Consider the following 24,244-nt stretch of genomic DNA (forward strand, 5'->3'; position numbering starts at 1 on the left):
GTAGGAAGGATCCAGACGACCTAGATTGTCAAGCAGCCATTAAAATTGAGCATATTGTGACACCAGGTGGTCAACTTTGTTATCGGTAACAATTTGGTGGAGGCCATTCAGATCCATATTAACAGCCATTTGATAGTCGTACCGACATAAAAAGCTGTGCAGAGTTTGCACCAGAGTTGGTATGTGACATGGCTGGTTTCACAGGTGGCCCAGCTTCTGATGGGATGGGATAAACCTCTGACAGGACTGGAGTAGGAATTGCTGAGTGGGTGGCTTGGGTGGGTTTTGTACCAGGGTCTTCAATAGGGTACTGTCCCTGTGGCAAGGGGTTGGGAGTGGGTGTAACATAGGGATGGACTAGTTATGGGGTGGTTAGGTGATGGAACACCACCTCAGGTGGGGTGGAAAAGATTTTGTGTAGGATATCCCTCATTTCAGAGCATAATGAAGAGATATTGAAGCCCTGACACAAGATATGGTTCAGATGTTCCAGTCCAGGGTATATTTGGGTGATGAGGGGGCACTTCTTTGTGGTTGATTCTTGGGAGTGATGGGTGGATTGTGAGGGTATGAGAATATGGTACAGGAAATCCTTTTGTGTACTAGGTTTTAGGGGTAGTGCCTGTCTATGAAGGCCTTCATGAGGCCTTCATCGTATTGGGTAATTCATCATATTGGGTAAGGGAGTTCTCTTCACTGCAGGTACATAGCCCAGGGGTGGCTAGGCTGTAGGGAGGGATTTTTTGGTGTGGAAGGGATGGCAGCTGTCGAAAAGCTGGTGGTTAGTGGGTTTAATGTGGGCAGAGCCATCAGAGAGGTGGAAGTCACTGTCCAGAAAGGTGGCATATTGGGTTGAGGAAGACCAGATGAAGTGGATGGGAAAGAAAATGTTGAGGTTTTGAAGGAGTGAGGATAAGAGGTCTTGGCTCTGAGTCCATGTCATGAAGATGTTATCAGTGAACCTGAATCAGACCAGGAATGAGAGTTTTGGGAAGCTAGGAAGGTTTCCTCTAGCTGACTCATAAGCAGGGTGGCATAAGTACTTAAGCATTCTGCTTTTCAGCGAATGGCCTCCTTTAATACGAAAGTATTTATTTGAGTATTATTTTTATAAGAACTTAGGATCAGCAGTCATGATGAACAATAGACATTTACATTCAATAATATGTATTGCTTACAATACTGGCTTTCTTAGCTCCAAAAGCTATAGCACCAGTGAATTTCTTAATTGGTTTGTTTATTAATTTTTCTCTGGTTTGTCTTCTTTCTGTTCTGGTAGTTCGTAGCTGCTTCTCACCAGTACAAAAATTTTCAACTGTTTTTCTTATTGTCATTTGATATTAGGTATCGTGTTCTTCCTTACTGAAAAATATATCAACTGCTTGGAATATTAGTTGTTGTTTTACTTGCAGAATGACACTGCCCAACTTGAAGTCTCAGTTCTCAATGTGAATGATTGGGACCCACGATTTCGATACCCACAATATGAGTTCTTTATATCGGACTTGGATGTTCAACCAGGAGATGTAGTTGGCATTGTAGAAGCTGCTGATGGAGACAGAGGAGATACAATCACACTGAGTCTGAAAGGACCAGATGCCAGGTATGTTGAATCTTCTTTGAACTCTTGCACAATATTATAGCAGAAACATTTGTGGCTTGCTAGAGAAGTATCAGTTGCTGACATTGTTAAAATATAGCTTTGCTTAACCTCACAGTATTTTGATGACTTATCAAACTTAACTCCTTTTGCTAGACACTATGAACATCATATGCAGATTGTCTCCATGTCTGAAGTGTTCTAGCTGTTCTGCGTTTTATAGAGAGATTCCATTCCAATTATTACAGAATTTGTCTGCACAATATCTGTACTCCTGCCCAATGCAGGACATCCTGATAGATATGATACACAATATTCATTGAGATTTTGGAAGTGTAGATCTATAACATCATACAACAGATATTGTATTTGTGAGTTAGCATTATATGGGATGAAAAGCAAGAATTTATAGATGAGTACAGATTTGTGCTATGAATTACAGCTTTCTTTTTGTCTCTAAACCTGTTACATTCATTTATTTTGCACAAAGTATGGTTTATCTGTTACTGTGAGTATCCAAGCCATTGAGGAGAAGTCAAGGCTTAGGCAAAGGCATATTTATGGTTGTTGATTCCTCGCGTTAGTTGTGGGTGGAGCAGGAAATGATAGTAGTGATGGAAGGTACCTTCTGTCATGCGTTGTGCGGTGGTTTGCACAGTATTTATGTAAATGTAGATTCACAGATCATATATCTTTGTGATAAAGGCCTACCTGATTAACAGCGTCTGGTCTCTGGGGATCTTAATTGGTGGAGGGGGGGGATGATGGGATGGTTGAATGGTGGTGGAATGGGGTGAATTGCTGGGGGTGGTGGTGGTGGTGGTGAAGATTATGGGGATGATGATGATGATGATGATTATGGGGATGATGGTGGGGTAGTAATGGAGGTGGTGGTGATTGTGAGGGTGATAACGGGGATGTTTGTTGGGGTGGTGGTGGTTGGGATGGTGATAGCAGTTATGTTGGATAATGGTGGGGATGGGTGTGGTGGTGGTGATTACAGTCGTGTGGAAATTTAGATGACTGAAACTGTGGGAAAGGAGATGTACTGCAGAAACAGATCTTCCCCACAAAGTCCAAAGGATCTAGAATTTGTTACAGTGTGCAGCAAATGGGTAGTTGAACTTCAAAGTATATATAATTTGACAGTGTACAGATTTGCAGACACATGGTTGGTTGTCATAGTTGCAAAGAACACTGCACAGTGATTGCAGCACAAATGGAATGAGAAATGGTTGTCTTTGTTTGGCTATAAAATGTTTGACTGCGCTGCAGTAGAAAGTGGTGGATGATTTTGCATATTAATTCTCTAAGGACAGTAGCAAGAGTGGCATAGCAGTGGACTAGGATACCGCACAAGTTGGGTGAGCAACAGAATACCATCTTGATTGATGACACTAGAGGTTTTTTTTTCCCCCTCTCCTAGCATACGCCTCATTGCACGGCTCCTTGCAAATCCATCTTCTACTGTCTCTTCATCCATTCCTCCCAACCTCCAACACATTTCCACGTGGTCCTCACTTCTTCTTCTTCTTCGGCACTGCAGCCTTTGGTGGGCCTTGGCCTCCTCAACAATCTAGATCTGTATCTCTCTGTTCTCAGCTTTTTTCTTCCATTCACAGATCCCCATCTTGGTAAGGTAAAGCCAGCACATTTTCCATCCAGCTAGGTCTTGGCCTGCCCTTCCTTATCGTAGAATACAGTCTGGCATTCATTATTCATTTGGGCATCCTGTCTTCTGCCATCCTCTCCAATGTATTCTTTGAGATTTGATAAATTTCACTACATATTTCCCTTGTATAAGCTCCTGTATTTCATGGTTGTATCTCATTCTCCAACCTTCTGCCTCTCTCACAGGCCCATAGATATTTCATAAGATTTTCCTTTCAAATGCCCTTAGCTTGTTACTGACTGCTTCTGTCACTGTCACTGTTTCTGTTCCATATGTGGCAACAGGTCACACAGGGGAATAGTATACTCTCAATTTAGTTGTTCTTGTAATTAGTGTTCTCGAGTATAGTTTTGCATAATAGGTTTTGTTTCCTGCTTGTATCCTTTCTTTAATACATTTTCTCATGCATTATCATGGGTTAGGGAGACACCTAAATAATGGAAGCACCTAACAGCTTTGAGCATTGATCAGATATCTTCAGGTTCTGTGGTGTTCTTCAAGCTTCGTAATTGGACATAACCATATATTCTGTCTTGCTTTCATTTACAATAAGTCCATTGCTTGTTCCTTCTGCTTCCATTTGTCCATATGGTTCTTTAAGCTATGTTACATCCCTTGTCACGATGGCAATATCATCTACATATGTGCATATCTGGCTGGACTTTGTCATTATTGTTCTCTTTTATCTACTTTCATGGTCCTCACTGGTTGAGTGAAAAGACATTGGAATGGATGCTCAGTTTCACTTTCAGTGTATGTTTAAGAGATACCACCATAGATAAGCTGCAGGATGCAGCTGTGCAATAGGTTTTATTGTGCAAGAAATTTCTTTGGCTTTGAGAAGGCCTATAATACTCCTTAAAGGCACAATATCACAATATTCTCTGAGAAAACCCCAGGTCTCTCCCTCACACACACACACACACACACACACACACACGTGTGTGTGTGTGTGTTTGTGTGTGTGTGTGTGTGTGTGTGTGTGTGTGTGTGTGTGTGTGTGTGAGGGAGACCTTAAATATTCTAGCATTGTTTTTTTATTGTGCCTGTTTGCGACTTAATGCCTCCTCTAAGTACAAAGTCTTGTTTTTTAATTTCTTTATCAAGACAATTGGTCATCTTGATCACATCTTGTAAATGACATGATGTCTGCAGTAATTACTAACAGTGTTACATCTATAGTAAGAAACTTGAACCAGTGAACTTTATTTATGGATGCAATTTTTTTCTTTTCCCTATACACCAGCTCCCAATGACAGTAAGTGGGATGAAGGAATGGGCATTAAAAAATGCTTTAAAGTTTTCAACAGAAAATAGGGGAATTTTTTAATCATTCTGAGTATTTATAAGCTTTGAGAACTTACAGTGAGTTACCTTGGTCTAATCTTTTCTTATCAGAAACTTCTTGTAGCTACTACAAATGAGACTTCTAAATTTGGTCTCTCAAATTCGTAGTACATAGGGGGCACCTCTCTTACTTGTTGCAGTTTTATAGAGCTGTTGTTAGATCCTGGCTTTATTATAGATTATGTTCAAGGCACATCTGGAAAGTGAGTACCATTTTGGGAAAAGCTTACAAAAACACTTATTTCAAACTACAATTTGTTTTTACAAGAAAGAGCATTGTGGTTCATGGTGTGGGTTCCTGTAGTCATGTCCTAGTTCATGAACCACGGGCAACGTATGAGTGGCCAAGTAAGTGGTCCCGACAGTCGGGATACCAGTTACTTTGGAATAAGGCTGGGCATCTCGGACATATTCTGAGTCGTGGTCACCTTTGTGCTCATACGGCAAAGACTATCAAATCCACCGGTTAGTCCCTCAGCCGTTAGGGGTAAAACCCAATGGGACTTGGGGCAAGTAAGGCTAGCAACCTGCTTCCCTGGTACTTTAAATATGATGCTGGCAACAATCAGAGCAAAATGCCTCGGACCTTTGGAGGTGATGGAGTCCCACCTCTAACTGACAAACCAGGGACTCCTAAGATATGACTTGGCAAACAAATGGTAATGAGATGGGGAGCTATTAATATCAATGGGGGCTACTCTGGGAAGAAGGTAGAGCTGGCAGAGGCTGCAAGTAAGATGGGGCTGGACGTTTTAGCTGTTAGTGACATCCGGATAAGGGGTGAGAAAGAAGAGGAAGTGGGAGAATACAAGGTCTACCTGTCAGGAGTCAAAGCAGGAATAGCACAATGGGGTGTAGGGCTTTACATCAGGAAAGAAATGGAACCCAGCATAGTTGCAATAAGGTATATAAACGAACGACTGATGTGGATAGATTTGACAGTGTCTAGCAAGAAAATTAGGATTGTGTCAGTATATTCGCATTGTGAAGGGATAGATCAAGATAAGCTGGATAGTTTTTATGAGGCACTCAGTGATGTAGTTGTTAAACGACAAGGACAGTGTTCTGCTCATGGATGATTTTAACGCCAGGATTGGAAATCGAACAGAAGGGTATGAAAAGGTTATGGGTAAATTTGGAGAGGATATGGAGGCCAACAGGAATGGGAAACAACTCTTGGATTTCTGTGCCAGTATGGGCTTAGTAATCACAAACTCCCTTTTTAAACATAAGAACATTCACCGGTATACTTGGGAAGGCAGGGGAACCAGATCTGTCATTGACTATATAATAACAGATCAGGAATTCAGGAAGGCTGTGAGGGACACACGTGTATTCAGGGGATTCTTTGATGACACTGATCATTATTTAATCTGCAGTGAAATTGGGATTGTGAGGCCAAAAGTGCAAGAGGTCAGGTCCATATGTAGGAGGATAAGAGTGGAGAAACTTCAGGATAAGGAAATCAGGCACAAGTACATAACAGCGATCTCAGAAAGGTACCAGTTAGTTGAATGTAGTCAATTACAGTCATTGGAAAAGGAATGGACAAGGTACAGGGACACAGTACTAGAAGTGGCTTAGGAATGTCTTGGAACAGTAATATGTAAAAGTAGGATGAAGAAAACAGCTTGGTGGAATGATACAGTCAAGGCAGCCTGTAAAAGGAAAAAGAAGGCGTATCAAAAATGGCTACATACCAGAACCCAGGTAGACAGAGAAAGTTATGTTGAAGAAAGAAACAAAGCCAAACAGATAACTGCAGCATCCAAGAAGAAATCGTGGGAAGACTTTGGAAACAGGTTGGAGACTATGGGTCAAGCTGCTGGAAAACCATTCTGGAGTGTAATTAGCAGTCTTAGAAAGGGAGGTAAGAAGGAAATGACAAGCATTTTGGACAGGTCAGGAAAACTGCTGGTGAATCCTGTGGATGCCTTGGGCAGATGGAGGGAATATTTTGAAGAGTTGCTCAATGTAGGTGAAAATACGATCAGTAATGTTTCAGATTTCGAGGTAGAATGGGATAGGAATGATGATGGAAATAGGATCACATTTGAGGAAGTGGAAAAAATGGTCAATAGATTGCAGTGCAATAAAACTCATCAAATACAGTGGAAAGTCAGGTCTTAAATGGCTACACAGGATAATTGAAATGGCCTGGGAGTCGGGACAGGTTCCATCAGACTGGACAAAAGCAGTAATCACACCAATCTTTAAACATGGAAACAGAAAAGATTGTAACAACTACAGAGGTATCTCTTTAATCAGCGTTGTGGGTAAAATCTTCTCAGGTATTGTTGAAAGGAAAGTGCGAGTATTAGTTGAGGACCAATTGGATGAAAATCAGTGTGGGTTTAGGCCTCTTAGAGGTTGTCAGGACCAGATCTTTAGCTTACGGCAAATAATGGAGAAGTCTTATGAGTGGAACAGGGAATTGTATCTATGCTTTATAGATCTAGAAAAGGCATATGACCGGGTTCCTAGGAGGAAGTTATTGTCTGTTCTACAAGATTATGGAATAGGAGGCAAACTTTTGCAAGCAATTAAAGGTCTTTACATGGATAGTCAGGCAGCAGTTAGAGTTGACGGTAAATTGAGTTCATGGTTCAGAGTAGTTTCAGGGATAAGACAAGGCTGCAACCTGTCTCCACTGTTGTTCATATTATTTATGGATCATATGTTGAAAACAATAGACTGGGTGGGTGAGATTAAGATATGTGAACACAAAATAAGCAGTCTTGCATATGCGGATGACTTAGTTGTGATGGCAGATTCGATTGAAAGTTTGCAAAGTAATATTTCAGAGCTAGATCAGAAATGTAAGGACTATGGTATGAAGATTAGCATCTCCAAAACGAAAGTAATGTCAGTGGGAAAGAAATATAAACGGATTGAGTGCCAAATAGGAGGAACAAAGTTAGAACAGGTGGATGGTTTCAAGTACTTAGGATGCATATTCTCACAGGATGGCGACATAGTGAAAAAACTGGAAGCGAGGTGTAGCAAAGCTAATGCAGTGAGCGCTCAGCTACGATCTACTCTCTTCTGCAAGAAGGAAGTCAGTACCAAGACTAAGTTATCTGTGCACCGTTCAATCTTTCGACCAACTTTGTTGTATGGGAGCGAAAGCTGGGTGGATTCAGGTTACCTTATCAACAAGGTTGAGGTTACAGATATGGAAGTAGCTAGGATGATTGCAGGTACTAGTAGATGGGAACAATGGCAGGAGGGTGTCCACAATGAGGAAATCAGAGAAAAACTGGGAATGAACTCTATAGATGTAGCAGTCAGGGCTAACAGGCTTAGATGGTGGGGTCATGTTACACGCATGGGAGAAGCAAGGTTACCCAAGAGACTCATGGATTCAGCAGTAGAGGGTAGGAGGAGTCGGGGCAGGAGAAGGTACCTGGATTCGGTTAAGAATGATTTTGAAGTAATAGGTTTAACATCAGAAGAGGCACCAATGTTAGCACTGAATAGGGGATCATGGAGGAACTGTATAAGGGGGGCTATGCTCCAGACTGAACGCTGAAAGGCATAATCAGTCTTAAATGATGATGATGATGATGAGAAAGAGCATTTCTTAAACCATTTTTCTACATAGTTGCCACCATGTTCAGCCATTTATCTTAATGGTTAACCAACGTCTCTTGTGCGCTTTAATGGATAGGTGCCACCAATGAAGACAGCCACTGCTGAACACTGTATTTTGCATTGCATCAAAGCGCCTTCCTCCAAAATCACGTTTACAGTTCAAGAATGAATGGCAGTCGGAAGGTATGAGATTGGGGCTGTGTACGCCAGGTGATCCAACTGCTCCCAACTGAATTGTGAGATAAGGTTGTGAGTGACACCAGAGAGTGGAGACGTGCATTGTTATGAAGCAACACAATGCCATACTGAGCATTGCAAGCTTTTTGTTTTGAATTGTGCCTTAGTTTCACAGTATTGTACCCCACTGATGGTTTCACCTCAGGGAAGGAACTCAAGAAGCAGAATGCCCTGTCTACCCAGAACACAGTTTACAAGATTTTTTGTGTTGACAACATTGTTTTGAATTTTTATTTTTCGGGGGTCGTGAATGCCTCCTCTCCATCAACTGCTGTTTTGTTTCTGGAGTGAAGTGACAAACTCAAGTTTCATCACTAGTCACAATTCTGTTAGAGAATTCACTCCTCATCATTATATTGGGTAAGAAATATCGAAGTAATGCCAAATCAATTCATTTTGTGGTAATTCACAAGCATTTTCTGATCCCAACAGAAACACAATTTATGAAAATTTAAGTCATTTGTGACAACCTCATGCAAAAGAGTTTTTGGAAATTTGTGGAAACTCATCACAAAACATTCTTGTTGTGAAATGTCTGTCTTCACAAATTTTCTCATTCGTTTTCTCAACCAAGCAGTCATTGTTCTCACCCACTTTCTCACCATTCCATCAGTCATTACATTTTCACCATAAATATCTACAAGTTGATGGTAATGAATTTAAGCTCTCATAACATTCTTCATGTTGAAAAAATCATATTAACGATCACATTTCACAGTTGGCAGTTTCAGATATTGTCTTAAACATTTTGAATGATTGCTAACAAATGTTAGCACAACACAATCTGGCTGTTAATGGCGTCAGTGGAAACACGGTGAACCAGAGAGATGAGTGTGAATGTGCTGTATTGTGACACTAGCATTGCAGTGGTGATAGAACAAAACAGTAGTTACTTTCTGGACATGCTTCGTATGGATGCCCTGTGTACAGTTTCATTAGAATGTTATACTTAGTAGTGGTTCAGTGTACTATGAGGGAATTAGGCTGGCCACAGGGATATTCATGACCAGTCTCATCCCTAGCATATTTTTTTAGGCTTATGAGCTGCCACTGTGAATTTAAATGTGGGGAGGGGTAGGGGAGGTGCTGGCAACTCTTCTAGCAGAAAGGTGAGCATAGTATGTATTGCACAATTTGATGTATTGTCTGATATTCAATGTAACTTTTCAGGACGGAAATTTTAGATTTTTGTATAACATGGAGGCTGACTCATCCATTATTTGATTAATTATCAGCAAGCACCAAAACAAATCGTACAACTCCTGAAATTCTTCTGTGGAGTGGGAGGAGTTGTGCAGTAGGTGTTGTTCATTAAATTCTTTGCATCTATCATGTGGGGAGATGCTGAAATATTTTTGTTGCTGAATACCTTGCTCCTTGTGCATCACTAAATAAAGGCTGAGTGATGAATAGAGTAAATCACTTTTCCATCTGGTATTATGTTTATGAATGTTGCTGTTGTTCTCAAATTGTGACTGACTGTTGACAATAAACTCCATAATGCACCATGAGGCCAGCAGTGGCTTGTGAAAAATTTTATCACTATACCACAATATTTAAAAAATGAACAGATCTTGTTTCACTATATCACCATGACTGGTGGACTTTTTATTGTTAAGATATTAGCTGTAACTATTGCGCTAAGATCAGCCTACTGACTGGAAAAGGACATCTTTTGCAGATCATCTGCAGAATTTGCCATGTTGCTTCAACAGTACTTTACACACACTTTCAAAGAAAACTACTGACCTGGTGCTGTGAGCAGCATGGCGCACTTAGCACCGGCAGGGGTGATGTCACATCAGACCATGTGCAGTCTAAAATGGACAGATTGCTTCCCTTCTCTGAAATGATCATAGTACAGCTGACCATCCTTCCAGCACTCAACACTACTTTCTAGTTATTTCAGAGAGAGTGCTACAAAACATTTTTTCATCCATTTTATTTTCATACCAGCATACATTTGAAGGGAAATAGCATAATTTTAGTGAGGTATTTCCAGTGTGCTGTGAGCACATGATTACCGGCCACCATTGTGTGAGGCTGTTGTCACTATGGCTATTTGTTTAAAGAGCTATCTACAAGAAGTTCCAGTGTCAACATCACACATTATACTTGCTGTATGTGTCTGTGCTATCAACACAATTTTTTCCTCAATGACAGCTTACACCAAAATATGATGCCAATAAGACATTAGTGAGTGAAAATGGGATACTTAGATAACTTTTTTGTTAAAACTTTCTGGCAGCTTAAAACTGTTTTCTGGACTGAGACACAAACTCAAAACCTTGCCTTTGACTGATAATTGCTCTACCAACTGAGTTACCCAAGTACGGCTCATGACTCGTCTTCACAGCTTTACTTCTGCCAGTTCCTCATCTCCTACCTTCCAGACTTCTTGCTTATATTGTATTACTTTCTCTTCTGAACTGTCCATGCCAACCTGCTGTGTGGCTTCATTGAAGTGACCATTAAATGCATTGGATACCTGGCTGCTATCATTTATTATTTAGTTGTTTTATTTAACAACAAATTCCTCATTTGGTACTCACTTTCGAACATACGTTTACAAAATTTGTTAAATAAATAAGTGTTCATATTTTAACAAAATCTACAATATAATTAAAGAATATGCAAGTAGAAGTTAGTTGATAGCATCTATTCTGTGTACAGCTTCTATGGGTTTGATTTGGCATTTAATATCAATTTTTAAATCATCATACTTTTTGAACCACATCAAACAAGATGTTGATGTATTCAATATAAAATTATTGAGTTTTAAATTAACTAAATTTAATTTCATTATTAGTTCATAACACAGTAAATTAATGTAACAATCTACCTGATAAAGAGACAATAAAAATTCCATTATTTTTATTATAAATACTGGCTTTTGAGAGATAGCTATCAAGTTGTTATTTTTTTCAATTTGTTAACTAAAAAATGGAGCACACTGCTGTTAAGCCTCTTTAATTAATGTTGCAGTGATATGATGATTTTCATTCCAGGGTGTTCAGCATCAATGACAGAGGAGAAATATCCATTCAGGATATCTCAAAACTGAACAGTAGTTCAGCACATTTTGTAGCAGTTGCGAGAGATTCAGGAATACCACCAAGAGAGGTTAGTACACTATATATGTACTTATTTACTTAATTAGTTGAAGGGTCAGTAATTGTGGTACATTTCACATTCCCATTTTTGATTCTTATCATATTCTTTCACTTTCAACCTCTAAACAATAAGCAGGGCAGCTATTGCCTGTGCCTAGTACCCTCTTCATATAGAGTGAGTTTCAGCATTTCTAAATATACCTGCCCAGTCACAAATTTAGAGTCGAAGTCCTAAGTAGTCAAGAGGTCTCAGAGAGACAATCATCACACATTTGGTGCTAAAGTGCAATGTCCAACTAAACACCCCAAATTTCACCCAAAAAACTCCCATCATCATCCTGATCATGTTGTCATGTGAATTTATTGAGAGAGAGAGGGGGGGGAGGGGGGGGAGAGAGAGAGAGAGAGAGAGAGAGAGAGAGAGAGAGAGAGAGAGATGCATTTATGTAGACAAGGCATGCTGTCTTAGGAAACCAAAGTGACTGTCCTGTAGGCAAAATTGGTTTATTGCCACTTTATGCATCAGTGCACATAAAACCATTTGGTATGACCTGAGACTGGAAACTTACAATAAAATAAATTCCTATTTATCTGTGTATTTTCAATTCCCTTTTGCTGTGACGCATGCATCAGCTTGCAGCACGTACGTTATATCAACTAAACTTTTTATAACCGTAGGAATTATCAAATGCGAGTTATAGTGGCATCAGTAAAATACCAGAAGAGTTGCTTAACCAGAAATTTTATGTTGCAGGCATCAGTTCCTGTTACAGTGTTCTTTCCTGAAGCTCTTGTGAGAGCACAAGGTGCATGGTCTCCTGGAGGAACAGGCTTCCTCCTCATGGCCATATTTGGAACACTCCTTGCACTTCTGGCCTTAATTATATTTGCTTTAGTTTTGTACATTTATAAACAGTAAGTAAAATTATGCATTTATTATGAAACATTTTCATGTATCCTACTAAAATAATAGTTAATCAAATAAATGCACCCTCCAAGGCCCTGTTCCAGTGGATATACATCTCTTATCACTGTGTGAGTATGCAAACAGACTGTGTATCTTATGGTGAAACTGAAACTGTTGCATTTATTAGACTGCAAATCAATACTACAGCTGAGGAAATTTGCCCACAGTGCTCCAAAAGCTGGACATACTTTGGAGATGAAATATGCAGGCACTAAACTCTTTGACAATCTGCCAGTTGAAATAACCTATTAATGGAAATAAAATGCCTGGGAGATAACAGAAATGTTTTCAAATGTAGACTGTTTCTCCTTAACTGCTTCAATACCATAGAGAAATTCTGAAATAGAAATAATTCGTCATTTTTACCGAAAGAAACCTTCAAATTTGTATGACTACATTCTGGCTATTTACAGGTTTTTCTGTAAAAATAACTAATTATTTCTGTTCCAGAATTTCTCTACTGTGTTGAAGGAGTTAAGGAGAAACGTCATTAATCTACATTTGAAAACACTTCTGTTCTCTCTGAAATTTTATTTCCATTAGCAGATTGTCAAAGAATTTTATACCTACATGTTTCACCCCTTTCTATTCCAAAATTAGATTAATTAGAGTAAGGCAAATTATTTCTCCTTCTAGTGTTGTATTAGTGAAAATACCTGTTACTCAAAAACTAAGGTGTATTGTTGATAACCAATATTATATGTGTATAAATATGCTGGTTAATATTCGCACCTGCTTAAGAAGGTGCCTGCAACATATCTGCGTGTGAACCTCAGACATATTTACAATTAGACCTGTTTTCTTTTTGTGTTGAATATTTTTTGCCTAAGTGAGCAATATCCCAGAATATTATCCCATAATACATCAGTGACTGATAATATGCAAAATATGTCAACTTACTGACTCATGCATTCCCAAATTTGGCAGTTGCTCTTACGGCAAATGTAGTAGAATAAATGTTTTAGCAATCTACTGTTTGGTCTTTTCAAATAAAAAAGATGCTGCGCCACAGACAAGCACAATAAAAAGACCGCTATACATTTAAGCTTTCAGCTTTAGAAGGAGGCCTTTATGGCCAAAAGCTTAAATGTTTAGGAGTCTTTTCATTGTTCCTGTCTGTGACTCACCATCTCCTCTATTTGATAACTAGCAAATAATATTGTCATTATTGTATCCTGAATTTTCCATTGTTTGAAATGATTTATCCATTTGTTTTCATGAATTCGCACAAGCAAAGCCTTTGAATTGTGTACCCTGTTTATTTTTTCTTGTTGGTATGCTAGGTTAATAGGAGGTGGAATATTTTTCACACTATAAATCTGGATGAGCTGTGTTTTTCAAAGATTGAAGTTACCCCACTTTTGCAAAACCAGTCAGTAACTTTCACAAAAATATTATGTAATGCTCTCTCTCTCTCTCTCTCTCTCTCTCTCTCTCTCTCTCTCTCTCTCTCTCTCTCTCTCTCTCTCTGTGTGTGTGTGTGTGTGTGTGTGTGTGTGTGTGTGTGTGTGTGTGTGTGTTGATGGCTCTTTTCTCAGCTCCACAACAGTGTTTGTATCATCTGCAAACAGGACTAATTCTGCTTTGTGATTCAAATTAAATGGTATATATTTAACATAAAGCAAGAACTTCAGTAGGCCACTGATTCAATCCTGTGGGGACTCCCATTGTAATTCCTCCCCATACAGATGTCGCAGCATCCCTCATCGTAATACTTGAACCACCCCGGGTAGCCTTCTGCATTCCACTTGTTAAATAAGAACTAAACAAGGCATGTGCTGAACTACGTATTCTGAAAAAACTTAACTTCTTTAACAAAATATTACAACTGACACAATCAGATTCTATAAGCTCCTGAAGTCATAAATGAACTAGATTTTGAAAAGAACAGATTGCTACTCGCCATATAAAAGAGACGTTGTTCACAAACAGGCACAATGAAAGGAACTGTTTACAATGTCTATGAAAGGAAGAACTGAGCAACCTACAGCATAATGGAAGACACATTAACTCTTTCCACCTAGTTCATTGAAATCTGAGGGGAAGGTGAAGCTGGAGATAGGTTTGAATTATAGAGAAGGAAAAAATTTTTCGGTAACGGATGATAATCCTATACCATTGTTATCTCATAATCATTAATTTCTGTAACTGCAATCATCAATCAATTTTTTTCCAGAATGAATATTTACTCTGCAGCAAAGAGAGTGCCGATTTCAAATTTCCTGCAGATATTTATTGTATTTATTTTACAACCAGGGTTGCCATACATTCTGGAAGTCAGGGGATTTCATACAAATCATGAAAATGTTGAGGAAATTTTAAAAAAGCTAGAAAACTTCATTTTTACTCAACAGATGAAACTTTAATATTATGTTACACTGTGTACTCCTTCTGTGCTTCCTGCCTGATCTGACCTGACCTGACCTGACACTTTCTCACCTGGAAAGCTCATAAAACCTATATGAGAGAAGAAGTAAAATCTTGCTGTTAATTCAGAGTTCCAGTTAACTCAATGAACACAGAAATCCTTTAACTAAAAATTGCCTTTATTTACACAACTTTCCCTTCTCATCATAAATCTTGTAAAGGAGACAATAACATGCTGTTCATTCAAAATTAGGCTTAATTACAAGTTGAGAAAGGTCTGCAAATTTTTTCATCAACGTAACTGCTTGCTTACCATTCAGTTCCCAGAATTTCCCATGGGAAAATACTAAAACTGTGTCTGGAAATTAGAAAATTGTCAGAGAATTTTATGTGGGGCAACTTGTAACAACCCTGATAATGTGAAGGTTGCTACAAAGAATAAATGTTTTTTTTTGTGCATCATGTGTCTAACATTAGTCTCTTACATGTTTCTACAATGTAGTTCACAGAGACTCATATGTTCACATTTTGAGTATATCTGCCCACTTCTCAACTTTGTATCCAGCATAAATAAATTCACTGTACTGCTTAGGTACATTATTAAATATTAAATCTTCACTATTATTCAGAGCTCTACAAATCAGTTATTTGATTGAAATTTGTAATTTAGTGTTTTTTTATATATGTATATATATATAAAAAAAAACAAAGATGAGGTGACTTACCGAACAAAAGCGGTGGCAGGTCGATAGACACACAAACATACACACAAAATTCAAGCTTTCGCAACAAACTGTTGCCTCATCATATGTCTGCTTGTGTCTGTATGTGTGGATGGATATGTGCATGTGTGCGAGTGTATACCTGTCCTTTTTTCCCCCTAAGGTAAGTCTTTCCGCTCCCGGGATTGGAATGACACCTTACCCTCTCCCTTAAAACCCAAATCCTTTCGTCTTTCCCTCTCCTTCCCTCTTTCCTGACGAGGCAACCGTTGGTTGCGAAAGCTAGAATTTTGTGTGTATCTTTGTGTTTGTTTGTGTGTCTATCGACATGCTAGCGCTTTCGTTTGGTAAGTCACATCATCTTTGTTTTTTAGATATATTTTTTCCCACATGGAATGTTTCCTTCTATTATATATAAACAACATACCTCTGGTTCAGTTTGAGTCAGTAATAAAAATGGGATATTTTATCTCATCCACAAACAGTAAACGTCGGAAAGCTGCTACAAAGGCTGCTGGGTATGCAGCCAGTGAAATACAGCATAAGAAGTTGCCACCTGGATCAGCAGATAAGGTGGAAAATCCTGTTTTTGGTGACTCTGAAACTGCGACAGTGAGAGGTAAGATAAGAAATATTATAGACAATAACTAAAAGCAGTAATGACAAAAAATTAATATTACTGCTGACAATGTCTCCATTCATATTTCAAACATGCTGACCCTCATTTGCCTGTCCAACCCAATCTTTGGAATACCAATCATAGACTTGCTACTGAATGAAGTAATACAGTACTTAAACAAGGGACTCTTATTCAGGAGGAGCAGGAATGATGGTTGAGAACTGATTGTACTTGGAGATTTCAGTGTCTATTTCATCTTGTATACTTATGACAGGATAGTTGGCCCCCACAATAACATCTCCGACAAGAATAGAGCAACATAGTGAAACTGTGATTTATTTATTTCTAAATCCAACTCTTTCATGAAGCAGATGCAAGCATCTTTATAGATGATTTATCTGATCATAATGGTCAAATGATAGCAATGAAGCATCCCCAAAGTTAGTTTTAACTTAGAAGGCTAACTAATATTCTACAGGAACATAAATGCTAACTAAGTTACCCTATTCAGAATGAATTTACTGTTTGAACAATAGGAAGACATTTATAAAGGATTCACATTAGATAATAAGTTTGATATTTTCATAAAAAATCCTTGCAATTAGTGGATAAAGTTTTCCTGTACATTACGTCACGGACAGTTACAGTGGAAGTAGAAAGAAAAGGTTATTAATATCTGAAGTGAAAGCATCTTGTGCCTTATTTTAATGCAGAGGACAAGCTGTAATCAAGAATTAAAGCAGCACTCTTAGCTGTATTACAAAAAGTTTTGTGCTGTCAAAAAGGCAACTACCATGCAGTAACACCCCCCCCCCCCCCCTACCCCTGCGTGTCGGGGGTTAGAATGGGCCCGAGGTATTCCTGCCTGTCGTACTAGGCGACTAAAAGGAGTTTTAACACATTTCAGCCTTTATGTGATGGTCCCCTGCAGTGTTTGACCTCCATTATTCAAATTTTCCCAAAAAGCGAGCCAATTGGGGAAGGGTACCTTACAAGGTGCATCGTGTCCATCGTGCATTGAGATCTTTAGCCCATTTTTTCATTGTCACATTGCAGTCCTGCCCATTCTCCATCTCTTGGGTGAGGACACATTCCTGGATGTGTTTTCCACCATGCACTATGCAGTGTAGAGTTCTGCGTCAACAATGACCATGGACTTCTTTGCACCTGATATCCAGCCCGGTAGCCAGTCTGTTGTGGTGGGGCCACCATGTACTCTGTTGGTTGTAGCCCCCTGACAACACAGGGATCGCTCTGCTGATGCCTGCGCCATTAACTCTCTATGTATGCCAAGGGGTAGATGCCCATCCCCCTGGGCATCCTGCCAGGTGGCCTTCACTGCGGCTAGGTGGTGCCCGTGGGGAGGGCCCCTGGTCAGAGTGGGTGGCATCAGAGCGGATGACATGCAATGGAGCGTAGTCCATCATCTCTTGCTGGTGGTGAAACACCAGCAGTCTCTAAGTGATCACGAACTCAATTCAATGCACAGAAGCACGACCCCAAATCGTTCCCCTCCCTGGCCACACCATGGGAGGAATGTCAGGCTAAGGATGGCAGCGGATCTTATTCACCCTGGTACCTTGTATGTTAGAGAGCTGATGGGGAATCTTTCATGACGATGAAGCCACAGTTTTTTGTTGAGCATTTAGAGGACAAGTTCGGGGAGGTGGAGGGCTTGTCCAAAATGAGATCTGGATCAGTCTTGATCAAAACAGTATCCTCTGCCCAGTCATGGGAGTTAATCACTTGTGACAAGCTGGGGGATGTTTCTGTAACCATCATGCCACATAAGAGCTTAAATATGGTCCAGAGACCTTCTTTTGCAGTCCGACTATGAGCTGCGTGCCAATTTAGAGCGCTGAGGTGTACATTTCGTCCGGTGTGTCCACCATGGCCCGAAGAATAATTAGGTTGCCACTGGTGCCTTCATCTTGGCCTTTGAGGGTGATACATTGCCCGAGAAGGTCAAGGTGATGGTCTACTGGTGTGATGTAAAGCCCTATATCCCCTGCCCTATATCCCTCCCCCAATGCCGGCTGATGACCACAGGTGTTAAGTCCCATACTGCTCAGAGCCATTTGAACCATTTGAACCTCCCCCAATGCGGTGCTTTAAGTGCTGGAATTTCGGCCATATGTCTTCTCGCTGTACTTCCAGTATCACGTGCCGAGATTGTGGACGCCCATCACATTCCAATACTCGATGTGCCCCGCCCCCCATCTGTGTCAACTGCGGAGAGCACCATTCGCTTTCACACTGGACTCGCATTCGGGAGGACGGCGGTTCAATCCCGTTTCCGGCCATCCTGATTCAGGTTTTCCGTGATTTCCCTAAATCGTTTCAGGCAAATGCCGGGATGGTTCCTTTGAAAGGGCACGGCCGATTTCCTTCCCAATCCTTCCCTAACCCGAGCTTGCGCTCCGTCTCTAATGACCTCGTAGTCGACGAGACGTTAAACACTACCCACCACCACCATTCGCCTTGCTCGCCTGACAGCAGGATTCTCCAGACAGAATGGAAAAATCATGGAGTACAATATCCTGGACAGACTGTCCTACACTGAGGCTGAGAGAAAATTTGAACACCTGCATCCTGTGTGTGTGACATCATCTTATGCCGCCACTACAACAGTTCTGGCACCATCAGCTCTGCCAACCCAGGTCACCTCTCAGAGCCCCATGGTGGGGGGGCATTTCCCTCCCTGTTGCTTCTGAACCACCTACTCGGGAGTAACACCCCCCCCCCCCCCCCAACCATCGGGGACATATGTCCCCACTTCTAAACTGGAGAAGCATAAGTCTTCTTCGGCTTCTCTCACTAGAAAGGGGTCCCTTGGGGCACTCCCTTCCCAGGTTTCTTCCAGTGGGAAAGATGACACCTGCCAGTGGCTGAAGAGCCCAAAAGCAGCTGGTCATAGGGCTTCACGCTCATTCTCAGTCCCAGAGACTGAGCCAGTGAAGTCCTCGCAGCCAGGGAAACCCAAGGAGCAGTGAGATAAATCCAGAAATAAAACCCCTAAGTCCAAGGAAATTGTGGTGGCACCCACACCAATGCTACCTAAAAGCTCTGCGGCTGAGGATGGGGTGGAGATTTTCGCATCCGCTAAGGACCTAGATCTCGCCAGACCCTCAGACACAATGGATATAGAATGATCAGGCAATAAGTCGGTGGCAGCAGGTGACCCAGGGGTGTAAACTGGCCCACTGAATGTTCCATTCCTTCCCAGTCTCACGATGTCATCCTCCAGTGGAATTGCGGTGGTTTTTTCCACCATGTGGCTGAGCTATGGCAGCTGTTGAGCTTTACACCTGCTACCTGCGTTGCCCTCCAGGAAACATGGTTCCCAGCAATGTGGACCCCCGCCCTCCGCAGCTATAAGGGATATTACAGGAACCATAGCAACTATAATCAAGTGTCAGGTGGAGTTTGCGTTTATGTCCTAAACTCGTTCTGTAGTGAACATGTGCCCCTTCAAATCCCTCTTGAAGCTGTGGCTGTCAGAATAAGGATGACGCAGGAAATAACTGTCTGCAACATATATCTTCCTCCAGATGTTGCAGTACCCCTGAATGTATTAGCTGCACTGATTGATCAACTCCCTAAACCTTTTCTACTTCTGGGAGATTTTAATGCCCATAACCCCTTGTGGGGTGGTACCTTGCTTACTGGCCAAGGCAGAGATGTCTAAACTTTACTGTCGCAATTTGACCTCTGCTTCTTAAATACTGGGGCCGCCACACATTTCAGTGTGGCTCATGGTAGTTACTCAGTCATTGATTTATCAATTTGCAGCCCACGACTTCTCCCATCTATCCACTGGAGAGCACATAATGACCAGTGTGGTAGTGAGCACTTCCCATCTTCCTGTCACTGCCCCGGTGTCAGGCACATGGACGCCTGCCCAGATGGGCTTTGAACAAGGTGGACTGGGGAACTTTCACCTCTGCTGTCACTGCTGAATCTCCCCCACACAGTAACATGGATGTGATGGTTGAGCAGGTGACTAGCGCAGTTGTTTCTGCGGAAGAAAACATGATCCCTCATTCTTTTAGGGTGCCTGAGGCATAAGGCAGTCCCTTGGTGGTTGCCGGAAGTCGCTGAAGCAATTAAGGAGTGTCAGCGAGCTCTACAGCAGCACCCTTCCCTGGAGCACCTGATAGCCTTTAAATGGCTCTGTGCCCGTGTTCGCTACCTTATCAAACAATGGAAGAAGGAATGTTGGGAGAGATACGTTACCTTCCCAGGTCTGGGCAAAGATCAAATGTCTTTCCAGGTACCAGGTCCCAACAGCTGTCTCCAGTGTTACCATAAATGGCGAGTTATGTACCGACGCAAACAGGATTGCCGAGCGCTTCGCTCAAGCACTTCGCTCGAGCACTTCGCTCGAGCCTCTGCACCGGAGAATTACCCCCCCCCCCCCCCTCCCCCAGCCTTTCGCACTCTCAAACAGCAGCTGGAACAGAACATCCTCTCATTCGCTGCATGCTGCAGTGAATCCTATGATGCCGCATTTACCGAGTGGGGGCTCCTCGGTGCCCTTGCACATTGCCCCAACACAGCTCCTGGGCCTGATCACATCCACAGCCTGATGACTGAACATCTCTCATCTGAGTACAAGCGACATCTTCTCATCATCTTCAACTGGCTCTGGTGCGATGGCGTCTGTCCATCGCAATGGCAGGAGAGCACCATCATTCCGGTGCTCAGACTTGGCAAAAACCTGCTTGATGTGGATAGCTATCAGCCCATCAGCCTCACCAACATTCTTTGTAAGCTGCTGGAATATATGGTATGTCGGCGGTTGGGTTGGGTCGTGGAAGCACATGGCTTGCTGGCTCCATGTCAAGGCAGCTTTCGCCAGGGTTGCTCTGCCACTGATAATATTGTTTCCATTGAGTCTGCCATCTGTACAGCCTTTTCCAGACGGTAACACTTGATTGCCATATTTTTTTACTTACGTAAAGCATATGACACGACTTGGCAACATCATATCCTTGCCATATTGTATGAGTGGGGTCTTTGGGGACCACTCCTGATTTTTATCCAAAACTTCCTGTCTCTCTGTGCTTTCCATGTCCAAGTTGGTGACTCCCATAGTTCCATCCATATCCAAGAGAATGGAGTCCCACAGGGCTCTGTGTTGAGTGTCTCTCTCTCTTTTTAGTGGCCAGTAACAGTCTAGCAGCCGCTGCCGGGCCCTCTGTCTCACCTTCTCTGTATGCAAACGACTTCTGCATTTCATACTGCTGCTCCAGTACTGTTGTTGCTGAGTGGCGCCTCCAGGGAGCCATCCACAAGGCGCAGTCATGGCCTCTAGCCCACGGCTTCCCGTTTCCAGCCGCGAAGTTGTGTGTCGTGCACTTCTGTCGGCGTTGTATCATTCATCCGGAACCCACACTTTACCGTAATGACGATCCACTCACTATAGTGGAGACATATCATTTCCTAGGACTGGTTTTCGATGCTCAATTGACTTGGCTCCCTCATCTTTGTCAGCTTAAGCAGGAGTGCTGGCAGCACCTCAATGCCCTCCGTTGCCTGAGCAACACCGATTGGGGTGCAGATTGCTGTACGCTGCTGCAGGTCTACAGAGCCCTTGTCCAATCCCGAATTGACTATGGGAGTGTGGTTTATGGTTCGGTAGCGCCTTCAACATTGCCTTTACTTGACCTTGTGCACCACTGTGTGGTTCAATTACAACAGGAGCTTTTAGGACAAGTCCGGTGACCAGCATACTGGTGGAGGCTGGTGTCCCTCCACTGCAGGTCAGACGTGTGCAACTGCTTGCCAGTTACACAGCACACATTTGTAGTTCCCCTGAGCATCTGAATTGCTGTCTCCTTTTCGCACCCGTGGCAGTCCATCTCCTGCATCGGTGGCCCAGATCGGGGCTAACGATTGTGGTTCGCGTGCTGTCCCTTCTCTCCAAACTGGAGTCCTTCCCTTTACCACTGCTACTTGCGGTCCGTTCAAATACATGTCCATAGTATACGCCTCAGCTGCAGCTTCATTTGGACCTTTGCATGGCCGTATGTACTCTGTTAACCCCTCTACCCTCTGCTGTCACTTCCTCTCGAGCTGGTGGCCTTCTCTGTGCTCTTGAGTACATCTGCTCATGCCCTGGCGAGTCATTTCTCCTGTGTACTGACTCATTGAGCAGCCTACAAGCTATCGACCAGTGCTACCCTCACCACCCTCTGGTAGCATCCGCCCTGTAAGAGTCCCACCATTCCGTGGTGTTTCTGTGGACCCCAGGACACGTCGGAATCCTGGAAATGAACTTGCCAACAGGCTTGCCAAACAGGCGACGCGGAAACCGCTTCTGGAGGTAGGCATCTCCGAAGCTGACCTGTCTTACACCAAATGGTTTTCCGTCTTTGGAAGACAGAATGGCATAACAGCATGCACAACAAACTGTGTGTCATTAAGGAGACTATGAATGTGTGGGAGTCTTCCATGCAGGCCTCTCTCAGGGAATCAGTTGTCCTCTGACAGCTCCGCATTGGTCATACATGGCTAACACATGGTTACCTACTCTGTCGCGAAGACCCACTTGTGTCGCTGTGGCTCCAAATGACAGTCGTCCACCTCTTGCTGGACTGCCCACTTTTAGCCGATCTGTGGCAGACTTTTAACTTTCCTAGCACCCTGCCTTCCATGTTGGGCAACAATGCCTCCACAGCAGCGTTAGTTTTAAGTTTTAGCAGATGTCCTTTGTCCCTCTGTGTCCTCTACCCAAGTGCTTTTAGGGTAGAGGTTTTAATGTGTTTGCAGAGTGGCTGGCTTTCCCTTTTTATTCTCGTGGTTGGCCAGCAACTGTAACCTGCTTTCATGTTTTACTTTCTTCTGTTTATAGCATCTCTCTGCTGTTTTCTTGTCCTCTTTTTGTTCATTTTAGTGTATGTTGCCTTCGCTTTGTTCTTGTGGCTTTTTCTTTCTTTCCATTTTGTGTTACATATTTCATCTGTTTTATTCTCACACTTGTGGCATTGTTTTATGAGGAACAAGGGACCGACCTTGTAGTTTGGTCCTCTTCACCTTTAAGCAAACCAACCAATTAACCAACCATGCAGTATGAACAGAAAATTGTAGATTCCAAATAGAAACCAAAAGCAGTTTGGAGCATTATTAGTAGTGTAAAACACAGGAATGAAAACATGACCATCAAAACTAGAGCAAGTGCAGTACCTTAGGTAGTCATCGCAGGCCTCACCATCCAATACTAGTTTTGCCATATCATCTGTTAGAGAGATACAAAATTAATCTACTTCTGCATTCATATTCTGCAAGCTGCCATACGGTGTGTGCCAGAGGCTACCTTGTTCCACTGTTAGTTATATCTTTTCTGTTCCATTTGCAAATGAAGTGAGGTAAAAACTGCTGTTTATATTCTTCTGTGTGAACCCTGATTTCTCTTATCTGTCATGTTGGCAGCAGTAAAATTGTTCTGCCGTCAGCTGCAAATGCTGATTCTCTATATTTTCGCAATAGTGTTTCATGAAAAGAATGTTTTCTTCTCCTGAGGGATTCCCATGAGCATTTCATAATACTTGTGTGTTGATAACAAATCTAGCAGCATACCTTGCTTCCTTTAATCCATCCCAGTGGGTATCTCAAACACTTGAGCAGTACTCAAGAATGGGGCAAACTAGGGTGCCATAGACAGTTCTCTTTGTAAATGAGTTACAGTTTTGTAGAATCATCCCAATAAACCAAAGTTGACCATTTGCCTTTCCTACTACCTATCTTACATGCTCATTCCATTTCATATCACTTTGCAATGCTATGCTGCTTAATTGACATGATGGATTCAAGTACACCACCACAGATACAGTATTCAAACACTACAGGATTGTTTTGCTTTTTATCATATGGACAGGGTGCTTCAACTAGCTCTGGATTTTGCCGTCTAATGCACCAGTTGAACAAAATTTGGCAAAATACCCCTTAGAAAGATATCCAACAACACTAGCAATCAATGTCAAACCAAATATGTGCTTGCATAG

The 24,244-nt window shown here is 41.9% G+C and overlaps 1 protein-coding gene across 2 annotated transcripts in view; it reads left to right on the forward strand.

Annotated features, from left to right (window-relative positions):
- Positions 1–16,238, forward strand: part of LOC124776957 (fat-like cadherin-related tumor suppressor homolog) — a gene marked incomplete at its 3' end in the record, with an annotated part of 338,653 nt that extends 322,415 nt beyond the window's left edge. Inside the window, 5 exon segments of one of the 2 annotated variants that reach the window (XM_047252191.1) lie at positions 1,413–1,603; positions 11,459–11,573; positions 12,318–12,478; positions 12,563–12,598; positions 16,105–16,238. In XM_047252191.1, coding sequence (XP_047108147.1) covers positions 1,413–1,603; positions 11,459–11,573; positions 12,318–12,478; positions 12,563–12,598; positions 16,105–16,238 — 637 coding nt within the window. 2 annotated transcript variants of the gene reach the window in all.
- Positions 16,239–24,244: the final 8,006 nt, after the last annotated feature.

The sequence above is a fragment of the Schistocerca piceifrons genome, chromosome 2 (genome assembly GCF_021461385.2).
Source record: "Schistocerca piceifrons isolate TAMUIC-IGC-003096 chromosome 2, iqSchPice1.1, whole genome shotgun sequence".
Classification (NCBI taxonomy): Eukaryota; Metazoa; Arthropoda; class Insecta; order Orthoptera; family Acrididae; genus Schistocerca; species Schistocerca piceifrons.